The sequence below is a fragment of the Misgurnus anguillicaudatus genome, chromosome 18 (genome assembly GCF_027580225.2).
Source record: "Misgurnus anguillicaudatus chromosome 18, ASM2758022v2, whole genome shotgun sequence".
Classification (NCBI taxonomy): Eukaryota; Metazoa; Chordata; class Actinopteri; order Cypriniformes; family Cobitidae; genus Misgurnus; species Misgurnus anguillicaudatus.
In genome coordinates this window covers 9448926-9466921 of record NC_073354.2, presented here as the reverse complement: position 1 = coordinate 9466921, position 17996 = coordinate 9448926, and the positions used below count along the sequence as shown (strand labels likewise).

At 39.6% G+C, this 17996-nt stretch overlaps 1 protein-coding gene across 1 annotated transcript; it reads left to right on the top strand.

The window, feature by feature from the left end:
• The first annotated feature begins 5792 nt into the window (after window positions 1-5792).
• LOC129428924 (G-protein coupled receptor family C group 6 member A-like) lies at window positions 5793-17705 on the top strand. The gene is made up of 6 exons (XM_055185292.2): window positions 5793-7772; window positions 7863-8154; window positions 10958-11713; window positions 12839-13036; window positions 13112-13238; window positions 16461-17705. The coding sequence occupies exons 1-6, from the start codon at window positions 7570-7572 to the stop codon at window positions 17564-17566; spliced, it is 2682 nt and encodes an 893-aa protein (XP_055041267.2). The 5' UTR covers window positions 5793-7569; the 3' UTR covers window positions 17567-17705.
• The last annotated feature ends 291 nt before the right edge of the window (window positions 17706-17996 follow it).

Here is a 17996-nt window from a genome sequence, read left to right as displayed (position 1 = left end):
TAGCAGCTTAGCTTAGCAGAGTCGTTTGAGCCAAAGCTGGTAACTGACTTATTCATGTGGGCTGAGTTTAGTCAACAAACTGTTTTACTGACGTCATTAAAGCAGGAAATAGAGGGCTGTAGTCCAAACGGGCCGTTCGTTGTAGGCTTTTAAAGAGTAATTCTATTGAAGAAAATATATCGCCTGGCAGTGAACTTTGAGCTTTATCATTTTACAGGTATTATTTATGCTATTATAGCAACATTACACACTAACTAGGGTTTAAAAATGGTATCAGGTAGAACGTGACCTTTAAGAAATATAATTTAATGACTTTTGAGAATTTTAGCAATTTTTGTTTTCTTACATTAATTCACAAATGCATTAATCACTTAGCACCTGAGCCTCTAAGTTCATTTGTAGAGTGACAAAGCAGCATTCAAGTCACTAGGGGTTTTACAAACCATTACTGTAAAATACCATATTGCAGGACCAGTTTTGGTCAGACAACATTCTATGTGAAGAGCTCCAAAATCATTACCATCTGACATTAAGACTGTATTGGATTTTAAAGTGTTTACTTCCAGGTTAAAAAACTGGTTAAAAATAAACCAAAGGTGTACTCATTTTTAATTAATGTATATAGGCAAGAGTGGTTTGATATATGTATGTGTAGTATGTACATTTTATGGATAAATTTCATGGGTAAATTTTATTGTGTATAATCAGGGATAGGAGACGCCAATATATCACGTTATATCATTTTAAATTGTAATAGTAAAGTATGTGCATTTTATTGTATTTAGAGCCCAACCAGGGACAGGAGTTGAAAATTAGCATTTGCTATAAACTTTTTATGCAGCATTTTAGTGACAAGCTTGCTTTGAGACTATGTTTGTTTGCATTGTCCCTGTCAAATAAATAAAAAATTAAATGAAAATGAACACCCTTTGAAAGTGAAAGTGACAAGATTGAACCCATCTATATATATTTTAATGTATTAATGTAAGTGCATCATTTTATGTTTAAAAATACAGCACAATTTTATAATTAATAGAAAATTACTTTACAGACCCTCTATCTATGGATCACAGACCCTTGTGACCTGCGCTATGGTCTGTTACTATGTTTTTAAGCCAGATGGTTTACAACAGTGTCACTAACCTGTTTTTTTAGATTCACCATCCTGCATACTGTGGTTTCAACATTGCTGTACCACACCCGCGTGTAATTGTATAGGTAGCATTTAAAAACTTGTTTTGTAGGTTTAGGTGTGTTTGACTGGGATTGGAGCTAAACACACACAGGCACACACACAGAGAGACACACACTGGCGTAGGGGACACCCCCGCAGTGTGTGGGGGCACGTCATTTGATGGGCCCCAATGTACATTAAATTGATATTTATATAAATTTTAACTGAACACAAAAAAATATTTCTATTATGAGTTTTTAAGGCGTTATGCATTTGTTCTTTATTTACTCACAAGCGCGCAAGGGTACATTAAGATGCATTTTGATGCAATGATCAACGTCTGCACATTCCCAAGGATTATTTTAGGGTTTCCATTTTCTGTGCAACAGTCAACGCATGTACAGGACAACAAAAACACAGATTCCATGGCAAAGCGCTTTGGGTTTTGTGCCCTGGTCCTGCTGTAGAGCTTCAGTACACAGACAACTTGACACCACCAGACTTTGGCATGCAATTGCTGTCGTTCAGAGATGCATTAAAGCATGCTATACAGAAGATTGAGCGTTCTATTGTAGATCTTGCACAGTTGTTGTTAATTAAACACAACTCTACCTTGCCCGGTGTTCCTGTTTTACAACAGCTCTCAAGTTGTTTCTTACTTTACCTGATGGTTGCAACCACTGAAAAATGATTCTCCTAGTTAAAAAGTAACTCTGAAGCACAATGTCACAGCGTCATGGGCTTTGTTTTTTGCAGCATATGATTATGAAATCCAGTACAGAGACAGTGTACAACACTGCAATGTGGATGGGTTATCACGCTTACCCCTGCCAAACGCATCTTAAGTTAGGTTGGACACAGTGAAGTTACTTCAAGTAAACCAGCTGGATACTCTACCAGTATTGTGTGCAGACATGTGTAAAGAGACAAGGGCTGATCCAATTCAAGGCTCCAGACTAACATTTAAGAGGGGTGGCACGGGCGCCACCAAGTTGTACAGCTGGTGGTGCTGGGCTTCAATGTGGTGGGACCAGTCACTGGGAGGTGTAAAAAGTAAAACAAAAAAGAAACACTAAAACTAAGTCCAAACATGTTTGATGTATTCATAAATTAATTACAGATCCAGATAATTTTCTTTTTTATATACATATTTTTTTTTACTTTACCATACTCTTAACATATATTTGCCTTTCTGTAAACCTTTAAACTTACAATCAACTTGTTCTTACTTTGTTGTAAAAGCTTTAGGCTACTTTATCACAGACTTGAGTAAAGAAATCACATTCTTGTGCTGTAATCACTACAAAATGCACTCTGAATATATCATTTGGCCAGGACTTGTAATTTGGCCTTCTTGGTCTCTTTCCCTTTGACAGCCACTCCTCAACACTTTTCCTGGCATCCTGGCATCAATACAGATGGTATTAAGGTGTGTTTTCATCGATCAGATCACAAGTGGACTAGTAGAGGGACACATTCTGTTCACACCTGGTATTTAAATCATTTTCCACTGGCACCCTCAAAACCACAAAAAGAGTGTTTTCTCCAGAGGAACTCGGGTGCTACAGGCTGCCAGAAAACCACCCATCCTCCCCTTCCTCTGTTGGAAGCGGGTTTGCCTGGGAGCCTAGGAACCCCACATCAGAGTCCCACCAACCCAGCTGCCCATCTGCAGAGACAGGTGAGTGTCATACAACACAATACCTATACTCGTGTAGCCATGGCCCACACACCGGCAAATCACCTCTGCTCCGCTCGGCTGCCCCACTGTAGGTACATCAATAGTGCCGTTATTTCCCCTCGCGTGGTTCCTGAGAGCCTAGCAACAGCTTTCCAGTCCATTGCGTTGGCTTTTATGCTCTATCCGACTCGGTTATGCGATTCAGTTTGCCCAGCATCCCCCAAAATTTTCGGGCATCCATTTCGGTGAAAAATGCGGACGCACATGTACTGTGTGCGGAGATCTCAGTCCTACTGGCAAAGGACGCGATAGAGCCGGTCCCTTTAACCAAGATGAGAAGATCTTGGATTTGCGCTCGCTGAACCGTGCACTTCACAAAATTCCATTCAAGATGCTGACGCAGAAAAGCATTGTTTTATGCATCCGTCCCCAAGATTGGTTTGCAGCCATAGACCTGAAGGACACATACTTTTCTTGCTCGATTCAGACCGTTTCCACTTCTGGTATTAAGATGTGTTTTCATCGACCGGATCACAAGTGGACGGGAGAGGCACATCGCGTGTACGCCTGGTGTTTGGATCCGTCTCTTTTGTCCACTTTTGGCCGCTGCTGTCCTGAGTGCTGTGGGCGGTTGGTCTGTTGGGACGGTGGGCGAGTCTCTCTGCTGTCGCTTGAACGTGAGTGGGAGTAAAAACTAGTTTATATGGACGGGAACTAATACTATGTCAGAGTCCACTGCTTTTGTTGTAAGTAAACATGCTGCACAGTGTTTCGTACATGTATATGTTAGAGCTTTCTCTGAATTTTCAGCGCAATTGATGAAATAGGATTGCGCAACTTTCACACGCTAGCAAAATGAAACTGCAGAGATCAGCCGCTTTAGTTTTATCAATGAAAGGCTAAAAATAGTGTTGTTCACCATGTGTTCGCGCCAGAAGTCAGAAAAGACGTAAAACATTGTGCTCAGTACAGCGTGTGGCTGTTCGAACACATTCAACCACATGTGGATTTACACTACAAAAGCAATCCGATCGAAAGGGGTTTCGACTACCTCTGAATGTGGTTGAAAGTGGACGAGCTCAAAACGTTTACACCTGGCATTAACGTCGTCCACTTGTGATCCGATCGACGAAAACGCCTGTTAATGCCAAGTGTTAACAGCCTTTTACCATTTGTGAAGTCTCTCTCTACCAGTGTCTTTACGTACGTCACATGGAGGGCTCTCGTGCCCCTGAGAGAACACGTTGTTTGCATTCTGGTTTATCTTGACAATTGGCATATAATAGCCCAATCTCGTAAGATGCTTTGTGAACACAGAGACCTATAGTGCTCAGACACCTCACTTATTTGGGTCTTCGGGTCAACTGGGAGAAGAAAAAACTCTGCCCCATGCAGAGAATCTCTTTTCTCAGTATGGTACTGGAATCAGTCAAACTGAAGGGACATCTAACAGAAGTGTGTGTACAGTCACTTCTGAATTGGATAAATACCTTCAATGGCAAGACAGCAGTTGCACAAAAACTATTTCAGAGGTTCCTGGGGCATATGCCAGCTGCGGCGGCCGTGACACCGCTCGGACTGCTTCATATAAGACCGTTTCAGTGCTGGCTTCATGACCGTTTCCCGAGGGCATGGCACAGCGGCCTGCACCATACAGGGTTTGGGCGGCACCCCAACTGTACTGGCACATCAACTCCCTCGAGCTGTGGACTGTTTATCTTGCACTCAATCATCTCAAAGACGAGCTTCAAGGACAGGATGTCTTAGTCCGCACAGACAACACAGTGATTGTTGCGTATAACTGCAAAGGTGGATTGCACTCTCGTCACCTGTCGCATCTCGCCCGTCACCTCCTCCTGTGGAGTCGGAAGCATCTGAGAGGCTGTTTACACTTGGCATTAACATGCGTTTTCGTTGATCGGATCACAAGTGGACGATGTTAATGCCAGGTGTAAACGGTGTTCAAAACGTTTTGAGTTCGTCCACTGTTGACCACTTTCAACCACATCCAGAGGTAGTCGAAACCACTTACGATCGGATCGCTTTGGAGTTGCGGAACGCATATGTGGTTGAATGCGTTCGAACAGCCACACGCGACTCCCTTCTCTCCGCCCATTTATCTAATCTGAGGTATTAAACACAAGTTTTACGTCTTTTTTGACTTCTGGCGTGAACATTCGGTGAACCGCGCTATTTTTAGCCTTTCATTGATAAAACTAAGCGGCTGATATCCGTAGTTTCGTTTTGAAAGCGTGTGAAAGTTGCGCAATCCTTTCTCATCAATTGCGCTGAAAATTCAGAGAAAGCTCTAACATATACATGTACAAAACACTGTGCAGCATGTTTACTTGCTAAACAAGCAGTGGACATAATATTAGTTTGCGTCCATATAAACTCATAATTACTCCCGCTCGCGTTTGAATGACAGCGGAGAGACCCACCATCTCAACAGACCACCCCCTCACAGTATTCAGGACAGAAGCGGTCGAAAGTGGACAAAAGAGACGGATTTAAATACCAGGTGTAAACATAATGTGTCTCTCTCGTCCACTTGTGATCTGATCAATGAATCTGTCACAGGTCGGAGCGGACCCGAGATAGCTAAAGGGTCACGCCCCTTCCTAGTTTCCACCTCGAGAAGGTCCCAAAGCCACCCCAACACACGAGTAGGAAGTTATAATTAAAACAAATCTTTATTAAATTACTTAAAATCGGGGGGAAAGGGGCAGTGTAAAACACTAATTCGTTGCGCCTCCAGGCGGGGGCCCACGGGGGCGGGGGTCAAGGTCCTTGGACTTTCCTCACTTGTGCCCGTGGCGCGCTCCTCTTCTTCTGGAGGCAATCACAAGAAAAGGTAGTTACTGTACTGTCTACAAGTCCCACCCAGTGCCAGGGGTATTCCAACGGCCGATATTGACAAGATGTCTAATCCTCTTCTCTCCCTCTCCTTAGGCTCTTGGTTGAGGCGGGCAATATGCACGTGGGGGCACTTCTTCCGTCTGGGTTTGTGCTGTAGACAAAAGGTAAGTGGTCACACAACACTGGGGCTCTTCTTCTTTCTTGGTTCATGCTGTAAGCAAAGGTACGTGTTTACCTAATACTGGGATTTTCCCTCCTTCTAGGTTCGTGCTGTAAGCAAAGGTAAGGGTTACACAATACTGGGATTTTTCTTCCTTCTAGGTTCGTGCTGTAGGCAAAGGTAAGTGGTAACACAATACTGGGGCTTTTCTTCCTTCTAGGGTCGTGCTGTACGCAAAGGTAAGTGGTTACACAGATATACCCATTTGCCTCCCAAGAGATGACCCACACTCGGTTCAGATGCACTGGAATTTTCGGTCGATGATTTGTGCCTACAGTTTGGGCCTGTTGACTCTAGACTGTAACTCGGCTATATGCCCAAGATTCCCACCACTCCATGGTGAGCTTGTAAGCGCTGCCCCCAGAGGAGGCATATGTATGTAACCCTCATTCCCTGATAGAAGGCAACGGAGACGTAACGTCCCATCGCCACGGCTTTGCTGTACTGCTGCTGATTCGCCGGCACTAGATGCTTGGCTATCTCAGCGAAAAAAGCTCATTCCTCCAATGGCTTCATGGAAAATATTGATAGACAGAACGTGTAGCCAATTATAACATGAATCCAACAATCTTTGTGTGACGTTTGATTTCCTGGTGTGGAAACGGCATTTTATACTCTAACATAAGGACAAAAAATAATAAGAACAAACGTGTATGCATGTAAACAAAGACTTTTATTTTGGGGCTGATGGCACTTAGAAAAGGCACTTGTCTTGTATACACATATTTATCATTAGGTTTTTTAGTAATAAAAAAGATGTTATGCAAACATTTTTTTATTTCAATGTTCTTTAGCCTGTACTTGAAACCTGGAAAATGAAGCTCAAAGTGTCTTCTTTCTAATGATACCATAGTTATGCATATACTCTACATCAGGGATGGGCAACTTCGGTCTTGGAGGGCCGGTGTCCTGCAGAGTTTAGCTCCAACCATAATTAAACACACATGAAGCGGCCAATTAAGGTCTTACTAAAGTCTGCAGGACACCGGTGCTCCAGGACCGAAGTTGCCCATCCCTGCTCTAAATGGTTTAGTAAAAACAACCCCTTTGTTGAAAGTAGGTCTTTTCTTGGTTTGGGCCAGAGTGGGGGGGCTTTTCAAGAGTTTAAAAGTTTCTTAAACCAGATTGGTCCCACAAAGCGCGTTCCCAATTTGTCAGTCATGCCGTGGCATCTCCGTTCTCATCCTTGATGGTTACATACGTAACTGAGACGTTCATCGTGTATTATAAACCTTTAAACGTTAAAACCACAAATTGGTAAGTATTATAATGTACTGTAACTGTTATATTTATGAGACAATACAACGTAAGCTGTTATAAGGTTTTTATTAAAGCATAATCTCTGCACTATAATGCAATAAAACCACACTTTACTTTCATAGAAAGTTTTACTCATAATATCTTATTACTGTAATTGTATCCACCAAAGCAGACATTACCAATGCAGTTGTTGTACTGTGATATGTAACAACAAAAGCGAAACTGCTTTTCTTTCAAATATTAAAGAAATGCAACCAAGCAGGTCGATTTATGAATGCTTCTGGTAAATCCTAATGAAAGATTGACTCATGTCACTAAAAACAACAACAACCCATTTATAAGAAAACTGCTTAAAGCAGTCTACACATTTTCAAGATGAAGTCCTGTACCTCCTGTCTCTATGTCTGTGCACTGGGGCTGATCGTGGGCTTGGATTTGTTGGTCCATTGTGACATTCCTAATTCTCTGAGTGGAGCATACCTGCGTGGAGATGTTAATTGTGCAATTTTGTCATCAATTCACTCAAAAGTCATTGATCTACACAAGCGAACACGTCCAGAGCCATTCATCTGCACTGAGTAAGTACAAGACACAATCCCCAAACACTGTGTTATTTGTTCAATTGAAAAAAAAGTATGCTAACAAAATGCACTTTCTTTAATTGCCAGTTTTAATCCAATCACGTTTGTACGATCGTTGGCTGCCATCCACACAATTGAAGAAATCAATAATTCTTCATTTCTTCCGGGAATCAAGTTTGGATATGTAGTCTGTGACCCGTGTTCATCTCCCCCCAAAGCACTGCACTGTCTGGAACATCTGTTGGCTATAAACGGATCTCTGCCGGTTCTCTCCGACTACTCAGATTTCCGTCCGTCAGTGAAAGCACTTTTGGGAGAAGGATACTCTGAATTATCTATCGCTATTGCCAAACTCCTCGGCCTCTACTTGTTTCCTCAGGTACTAAACAGGTCTAACGTTACCTTAATTTCAGTGAAAGTTTTGTCATTATTTACTTACCTTTATGTCATATCAAATATATTATTTATTAAAGAATCCTAATTCAGCTCGTACATACAATAACAGTACACAGTGAACACGTCTGTCAAGCTTAGATCGTATCTTTATTAACTAATCATCTTTTCCCTTCAGATAAGAATATTATCAATAAATAACATCTTGAATTTTAGTCTGTTCTTCACATAAATATTTTAATGCTGGTAATAAGCCTTAAAGTATGGCACACAGGAATTATACCTTATGAAAGCTACAAAACACTTTTCCAGATCTGTTTTACATTAAGTCATTTAGCAGACGCTTTTGTCCAAAGCGACTTACAAATGAGGTAACAATAGAAGCAATTATAGCAACAAAAGATCAGCAATACACAAGTTCACTAGACCTAGTATCATCAAGTCTAACACAGTATACATAGCCACACCAAATTTAATGTGTTACTTTCACTTTCTGTAAATCGCCGTGTTAATTTTCAACATGCGATGCCATCGAACCCAGCATTTTTGTGCTCCTAGGAAGGGGACGTTGCATAAATGCTTCAGATAAAGAGAAGATAATGTTGTTTTCATTGCTCCTTCACCAAGTGTATTTTTAACGACAATACACTAGGCTATGAGACACAATTGCGCAACTCCTTCTACACAGCAGTGTTGTTTTTGGCAGCCCTTTTAGTCTTAGTCTTTTGGACAAAAATGCTTTTTAGTTTTAGTCACATTTTAGTCACTTGTTAACTTGATAGTTTTAGCCAAGTTTTAATCGACAAAACATAAAAGGTTTTAGTCAAGTTTTAGTCAATGGTGTGGTGTATTTAATACTATTAAAATGTGCATTAAGGTTGTCCCTGACGGCTTGCCGTTGTTTTTGTCGTTGTGCCTTCTGCGCATGTCATTACAAAAACAGTTGAGCCTGATATAGCCTCATGTTGAGTGTGTGTGTTACGCTGAGACCTCGCTTATAAAGTTGAGAAACGCGTGCCTTGCCTTGTTATTTAAATACACCACAAAAGTATTGGAAATGGGCTTAGGTTTGACAAGTAGATACATGTAAAACCTTAAGTTACCATGACATGTGTCACAAGCCAATTGTCGAGTAAAAGTGAATGTATATGATATGTTAACAGCGTGACTTGTTATTTACCTTTAAAAAAATATTAGCGTGATGAGCCTTCAGGTGCCCGCTTGAGGTTGGTGGTATTCTTCCCAACTAGTTTGTAGCCACATTTACCGTCGTCTCCCTATATGCATTCCGTTTTTCTTTCTGATGGATTATACTAAAAGTAGGTCAATAAATAATCTTGTCATTTCCGTTTATTGGGGTCATGGCTACAGCTGCAGGTGTGTTGTTGTTGTTGTGTGAAATCTGGTGCGCATGCGCGGCATGATGGCAGCCAGGTGGTGGGCGTAGCCAAAACAAGAATAGGAAGCGGCAGCATTGCTGATACTTTTTAGCTGAAAACAGACAGATTTCACGCACAATAGGCAGAAATGACATGCATTGTGAACGTCAGACTTATAATCATTTTCGTTCTGTCTCGTCTCGTCAATGAAAACTCAAAAGCGCCTTGTCATGTTTTCGTCATCTTAGAGTCATTTTAGCTAGTCATTGTCGTGTTATCATCATAAAAAGGTGCATCAACAAAATCATTTTGTTATCGTCATTGTTGACGAAAACAACACTGCTATAGAATTTACACAGAAGTTAATATTTGGGGGGAATAAAGCATGGGTATGATCACTTCCGATTAGAATTTGCCCCCTGTCCCTGTTTGCTGTTCGTGTCTGTGCTGTTCTTCTTTTCAGGCTACACTCACTGTCACATTGTCAAAATTTCTCTGGGCCGTAGTAAACTCACCTACAGCTTCTATGGGACTCATAGGAGCAGCACTGACTGTGGAAGTTTGTGGGAAAAAAGAAGATTTTTGGGGGGGAGTTTAACCAACTTCCTTTTTTCAGCACCGAAGGGGTAGCTGCGTTTCATTGTCTCCTCACCTTCTGCTTGCAAATTCTTACTCTTGCACGCTCTCACTCTAAACTTGGTCTGCTCCACTCTCATCTGACGAGTCGTCAAACTGCTTGCGCATGTTTCATTAAGCTATTTGGGATGGGTGGCCCGCATTCCAGCATATGCATTAATAACATCAAAATCTTAATGGTTATAGACAGGGCATACAATATATGATAGAAAACTAAGTTATATATGATTTATACAGCTTTCTTGGTATTTTTTAGGAGCCCCCTAATTCCCCAGGGCCCTAAGCAGATGCTTACCTCACTTATTGGCTAAGTCTGCCTCTGCGCCTAAATTCTACATAGTCTCTACTGCAAATACATGAAATGTAGTCATCTTTCTCGCTCTGTGCTGTGAAAGCGAAATTCGGCTAACTTTTACAAAAAATGAAATGCATATTATAAAAAATATTTTGACCTTGCATGCATGTAAATCTATTGTTGGGGACTCCCAAAAACAAATATGGACCATTCGAATAGCATAATATGTGCACATTAAAAGGTACCATGACAGCTTTTATACCTTTCATTTTAGGGTGGAAGGCAAGAACTTTGTTAAGAATCTTTAGATTCTTCATTTGTCTTCCACAGAATTACAATAGTGTATTTGTTAAGAATTTATGAAGTCAGAGAATCACCTTGTTATGCTGTTATGTAATAGTTTAAGGCAGATAAGAACGTAAATCTATCATTATTGAAAATGATTGAGGGATGCATGTAGGTTCTCTTTTTGTTAACAGATCAGCTGTACCTCTTCTTCACCAGTCCTCAGTGACAAACTGCGTTATCCGTCTTTCATGCGTGTCATTCCGAGTGATGTCCACCAAACTAAAGCGCTGGTCAAGCTAATGACCCATTTTTCGTGGGACTGGGTCGGTGTGGTTTATGGAGACGATGACTACGGTAGAGCAGCTCACCAGAGTGTACTGGAAGAGGCCAAGGGAAAATTATGTTTCGCCTTCGAGAAAGAAGTAACGCATTACTTGGACCACGTGGATGTTGATAAGCAGGTCAAAGATGCTGTTGACACTATACGAGCTTCATCCGCACAGGTCGTGCTTCTTATTCTAAAGCCACAGCTGGTGGAAAAGATTTTTAAATGGATGATTCAAACCAACACAAACAGAATCTGGATCGCAAGTGATGTCTGGTCCATGTTCGGTCCATTAACAAAGATGCCAGACATAAATAAAGTGGGTGATATTTTCGGCTTTTCCTTTACTATGGGGAATATACCAGGGTTTGAAGATTACTTGAAAAACCTCAGGCCAACACCAGGGGCAAGAAATGACTTCATTGAAGAGTACAAAGAGTTGCGACGGAACTGCTCCATCTCACCTCTGAACTGCAGTGTAGATGAATTGCTGGGTGTGGTGGACCTGAGAGAGGTTTACAGTCAGAGAGTGGCGATATATGCAGTAGCTCATGGCCTCAAAAAAATTCTTAAATGTAACGAGACCGCCTGCAGTGGCGAAATCAACTTTCCACCTTGGCAGGTAAGATTTCTTAAATGGAAGATTATGTCTAACATGTAACGTGTTAAAATGTGATGATCTGTTGTGTTTCCGTAAGCAGGTAGTTGACACTATTTCAGAAATGATTATTAGTGCTCGAAATACATAAATATGGTGCCACCTTCTGGTGAAAACATTGTTAAACCAACAAGATCTCAGTCCAAAGATTATACACTTTTTTAACAAAATAATATTATTTAACTTAATTAATCCATTAATTAAAAATGTATTCTGTGTTTTTAGTTCTATGTAGGGCAAACATTAACACTCCAGGGCTCAGCGCAAATAATGTTTTATACCCGCCCGGTCAGGCCAGTGGTTTAGGTTTTCACTTGCCCTGCCTAAATTTTCACTGGCCCCAATAAAAAAATGTCAGTGTCACATATTTAAAAATAATAATTCAAAAGTCAAATCTAATTGTGTACATATACAACAGACATGCTTTAACGAAAAACTTTTCTGCTTTACCTGCAAACTTACAGCAAACTGTGCAAAATATTGCATTGTTTTGTTTGTTGTGTTTTACCCAAGTAAATGTCTGCTTCCAAGATGTTAAATATAATATACATTGATGAAAATATATATTTTTTGGAACTGAAGGTGAAGCACTGACCCAATCAGGCAAGCGACAATACTTTTTATTGGCCCGAACATCTCTCACGTTTGCCCCGGGCCACCGGGCAGTCCTTTATGTTGAGCCCTGCACTCCAACTCCCCATTTAGTTTTATGCACATGTTTGTCATTAAATCTGTCTATTAACAGAAAGTAGGCGAAATGGAATTTGCATAATAAAACTCACCCAAGTTCACCCAACCATATTAGACATGTCATTTGTTGTCAGCTCCCATTGGATACTCAAAACTTTTCAAAACAGTTACGACGTAATGAAACCTCGTTTGCTAAAATCAGGTGACTTGGACAGTTTGAAACATGGCCCAAACCACTGAATCAAGACAAAAGATAAATGTTTTGAAGCTTCGTGAAGTAGTGCTTTGAAATCACCCATCACTAGTTGACACATGTCCATAAGATTTTCAAGATTTTAACATTAAGATTTCAGGTAAAATATGGTTGCATATAAATAAAGCTTTATTTTTTTTCTGCAGCTGGTGGAAAGTATTCGCAGTGTGAATTTCAAACTTGATGGCACTACACATTACTTTGATGAGAATGGGGACTTTACGGATGGTTATGACCTCATACGGTGGAAGAAAACTGATGTTGGTCGAAATATTGAAGTTGTTGGAAAATTTCTCTTAGAAAAAGGACAAGTGGAGCTACTGAATGAATTCCAGGAGTTAACCGTGAGTTCTGTTCTCCACAATCAATGTTTTCATTTAAAGAGTTCATCATTAAAGATCATCTCTTGTGTCCTGCAGTCTTCAGTCCAGGTCCAGTTTAAATGCTTAGAGTCCTGCGGGCCGGGCAGCAGTAAGAGCGTGACAAATAATTCCTGCTGCATCAGCTGCATTGTTTGTACTGAAGGAACTTACACTAATAAATACGGTAAATCTGTACACATTCCTTTTACTCAGTTATCTTTCTGCTTCTGTTTCATCTGGCTAATGAATGCACAAATAAAGAAAGTAAGAGGTAAAATACTGATTGAAGAAGAAATTGTGTGGAGTCATGTTAGGGACAAGAAAGTAACCTAACTGACAGACAGATGGAGAAGTGTTTGCTTGGGGTAAAGGTCGAATAAAATATGTAAGGAATAATTGATGATGGGACATTGAATTATTTGAAAATAATGCACACCCAATGTGGTAATGCGGCATGGTTTGAAGCTGAGCTACATCTTGGGTGTGCATTAATTTTAAATAATTCAAAGGACCGGAGTCAATTTTTCCTCTTATACCAGGGTTACCACAGATATCGGTGTGGTGGTTATTATAAGACATTTGACAGGTCAGGTGTGCATTTTATAGAAAAATAATCAATACCACTAGAACATTTCTTAACCAATCAGAATAAAGCCTTCAACAGCGTGTGGTATAACACTCATTAAAAAAAGTTCACACATTTTAATACTGATATTGACATTACAGTTTTTTACAGACGCTAGGACACATTTCTCAATACTTAGGTCACTTTTGCAAAACTCTTCACACAATGAGCACAACAGAAGTCTATGTGGGCTAAACTGAGGATCAATTATCATTGCTTTGGCACAAAATGCATTCAATAACTACATCTCTCAAATTTCATGAAATCTTTTCTCACTCAGACACAACAACTGCCCAAACTCTTTGTACGTACAGGCCAATTTGCACATGCTTAAATACTGTTTTCAAAACTGTTAAACTTATTTTCAAAACAATAACATAATACAAAACTGAATAAGACAGCAATTTGCTACATTTCAACAGTAATATTTTAATGAAATATATTTTAAATCTTAAAAATACATGCTATAAAACAACTGGACAATTGGACCAGCCACAGCTGTCCACAGCCGAGTAGATTAGCATTACTATTGTTTCTTGATCAGTGGCTTGTGTGTATATAAAAAATTCTTGCATTTTGGAATTATGCAGTGGAAAAAATAAACTACATAAAATATTTACGAATTCTGCATCATGACTGATTCATTCCAGTAACATATATTGCAGTGAATTATAAACAGAGATGCATCCTTGTTTTACACAAGAAAACGTATAATGCTACATGTTGTTAGTGTTTTTTAGGTCATTGTTTTGTGAGTGACAAAGTGTGCTTGTCGGCTGTCAACCTTTGCTAGTGTTCTGGAAGAATGAGTTGATTTGAGACCTGAATAAAGTGTTTTGGTAGTTGTAGTGCATTTTGAATGTGAAATTAACTGCTTTGCCAAGCTGAAAGTTGGTTTGGAGAACTGCGTGAAGAGTTTTGCAAAAGTGACCTAAGTATTGAGAATTTTTAAAGTTGTTTAATGATCTGAAATCAGAAAGGGGGCCAACACTTTTCACACTTCTGTACATTGTTCAATCCTACAGTTTTTTACAGACGCTAGGACACATTTCTCAATACTTCGGTCACTTTTGCAAAACTCTTCACACAGTTCTACTAACAAACTTTCAGCTTGGCAAAGCAGTTCATTTCACATTCAAAATGCACTACAAATACCAAAACACTTTATTCAGGTCTCAAATCATCTCATTCTTCCAGAACACTAAATGATATAACATTATCATTTGCTTATGTCATGTCAGTCAAAATTAACTATACTTGTGAATGCTGAATAGTCATTCCATATAAAACGAATAGTCCTCATTTCATTGCTTGAGCCATTACATACAAAAATGTTGAACTAGTTGTCAAAATAATTTTTTTAATCTTTTTTTTCCTGAAAATGTCTCCTAAATAGAAAAATTTCTGAATTTATGTGGCCAGACAGAGAGAAAAATCTGGATGTGCAAGAATGATTACAGTACTATGTATGTTGTATGTTCAGTTGCAATATGCAATTTTGTTTACAGTTGTGTACAGCTCTACCCAAAGGGAGTTTCTGTTTGTTGTAAATAAGGGTGTATTTTTTTTCTTTTGCACAATGCTGTGAACAAAATTAGAATTGCAAAGAGCATATGCAGTGGAAATGTGAAACATACATACATATTCAGTGTCTTGTAATCAGTTACCTCACTAAATACAGTAATGTGTAACCTTACTGTATTTTTCAAATAGCTGTGCAAATAGTATTTAGTGCTGTCTTGAGCATTTTCAGGTAGTGTCACCAATAATTAACTTTTTTGCATGGGAAAACATTTATAGAGTAAACTGTCATAATGAAAACATGACTAAGCCATTTGACTATATTGTTCATAAACAATGGTGTCAAGACTTTTCATTTTGATGACACTGACACTTTTATTGACATGAATACTTTCTTATGAGGAATGACCTATCCATTTTGAGCAAGTGACACGCTTTTGCAGGTTATCAACTAGGTTTTGCTGTTTGTACTAATTGTTTTGAGAACTGCATTAACTGTTGTGCAAATGTAAATAGTGATGTGAGAAATGCACCAAACCGACTGAGAAAAACTGTATTATTATTTTTTTTGCACTGAGTAATTCCAAAATACAATCATTTGTAAACACACCATCCACTGATACAGATACAATAGTAATGCTAATCTACTCTGTCTTCTCCAATTGGCCAGTTGTTTTTATAGCATTTATTTTTAAGATTTAAAATATATTTCATTAAAATATTACTGTAAAAATGTACCAAATTGCTGTCTTATTCAGTTGCGTATTATGCATTTTGTGCTAAAGCAATGATAATTGCTCCTCAGTTTACCCCACATAGACTTCTGCCCTGCTGAAATAAACGTCATATCAGCAATACGATCATATGGTGTGTTTTGGAGCTGATTTGCTAGTGAACACCAGCTAAACCAGAATCTGCACCAACATTAGCACCAGCTAAACCAACACCAAGCCAGCATTAGCACCAGCTATACCAGCACCGAACCAGCATTAGCACCAGCATCCCATGCTGGTCATACCAGCAAGACCAGCATATGTTGTGTTTTGGTATTGGTATGCTAGTGAACACCAGCTAAACCAGCATCAAACCAGCATAATTCCCATGCTGGTCCATGCTGGTTTTATGCAGTTTTTTCAGCAGGGTGTTGTGCTCCTTGTGTGAAGAGTTTTGCAAAAGTGACCTAAGTATTGAGAAATGTGTCCTAGCGTCTGTAAAAAACTGTAATACAAATCTGATGTTTGTATGTGACTTCTTTTACAGATGAAAGCAGCTGTCATAAATGTCCAGAGGAACAGCACTCACTAGAGAATGCAACTGAATGCAAGCCATTTGATGAGATGTATCTCTTCTGGTCTGAAGCGTATCCCATCATTCTGTTAGTGGCAACAGCAATAGGCATCATTCTGGTGTTCACTTCATTTATCATTTATCTCACACACAGAGACAAACCAGTATTCCAAATGGCCGATCTCAAACTGTCTTGTTTTATGCTGCTGGGCCTGATGGTTAGCTTCATTGATGTAATCATGTTTATTGGCAAGCCAAACAAACCTCTGTGTCAGGCGCAGCAGGCCGTTTACGGCCTTGGTTTCACTTTGTGTGTTTCAAGCATCCTGGTGAAAGCCTATTACACCTTCGTGACATATATGCCTATGAATCTGAGCACACAACATCATCTTAAAACACTCCACAAGCCACTTATAAATGTATTCATGCTTACCGTGGGTCAGGGAGTCATCCTGTTGTTCTGGCTGATTTTCGACTCTCCTGATGTAAAGAGGGAGTGGCCTGAAACAGGAATGGTAAAGTATGTCATCTGTAACGAGGGATCTATTGCAGGTTTCGCAGTCATGCATGGTTATATTGCTCTGTTGGCCCTAATTTGTTTCCTTCTTGCCTTCATGGTCAGAAAAGTCCCACAGGATTTTAATGACACGGGACCCATCATCTTTAGCATGTTGATTCACCTGTTTGCCTGGCTTTGCTTTATTCCCATTTACATTAATAAGAACCAAACAGAACAGAAACACATTGTTCAGGCTTCAGCCGTTCTGGCCTCCAGCTATGGCATAATCCTCTGCTATTTTGTCCCTAAGTGCTACGCAGTCCTGTGGGATTTCTACTCAAATTCTTCCAATAAGACGTCGAGTAGGTATGCTGGACACCACACAGATCGGGCAGACACTGAATTACGTGATCAAGGCCCGATCACTCCGACCTCAGGTATAATCACTAGTGGTGTGGAAGACGATTCAGCAGAATCTGTGCAGACAGTTAGCACACCTTCTAGTGATGATACCACCAGCGCTGTACATTCTGTGGGATTATCAGAGGAGGATAGAGACGGCACTATAAACTCAACATAGAACAGACAAAGACCCACAAACACATAAATCATCTGAAATGGATTGTTTTGCTTTTTGTACCAATTGATCGATTAACCTTTTATCTATAAAATGCTGTGAATGTTTTTATTATATAAAGTTAATTTTGACTTATTGTAAACCATGTGTGTGTAATAATGTGCATGACCATTGTAATATTAGGCCGAGGCTTTTTGTCAAAAGAGTCTTATCTTAGTAACCATTAGGTTTTCAGTCGAAAGTTTGATTATGACGTGTGTTTTCTCTAGCAGTGCTTTTGTGAGTTGTTTTAGAAGCCTTTTTTTAAAAATGTGTGAATTATATTTTTATAAATGATATACATTATTTGTAACCGAACACACTACAGTACATGTCAACCATATACTTGTCATATGTCCTTATAACGTCCTTAACCACTTTGAGTATAAGACTT

Coding starts and splice junctions, on each gene's coding strand:
- LOC129428924 (XM_055185292.2), top strand. CDS start 7,570: ATGAAGTCCTGTACCTCCTGTCTCTATGTCTGTGCACTGGGGCTGATC. Junction 7,773..7,862: donor GAGCCATTCATCTGCACTGA/GTAAGTACAAGA, acceptor TTTAATTGCCAG/TTTTAATCCAATCACGTTTG. Junction 11,714..12,838: donor TCAACTTTCCACCTTGGCAG/GTAAGATTTCTT, acceptor TTTTTTCTGCAG/CTGGTGGAAAGTATTCGCAG.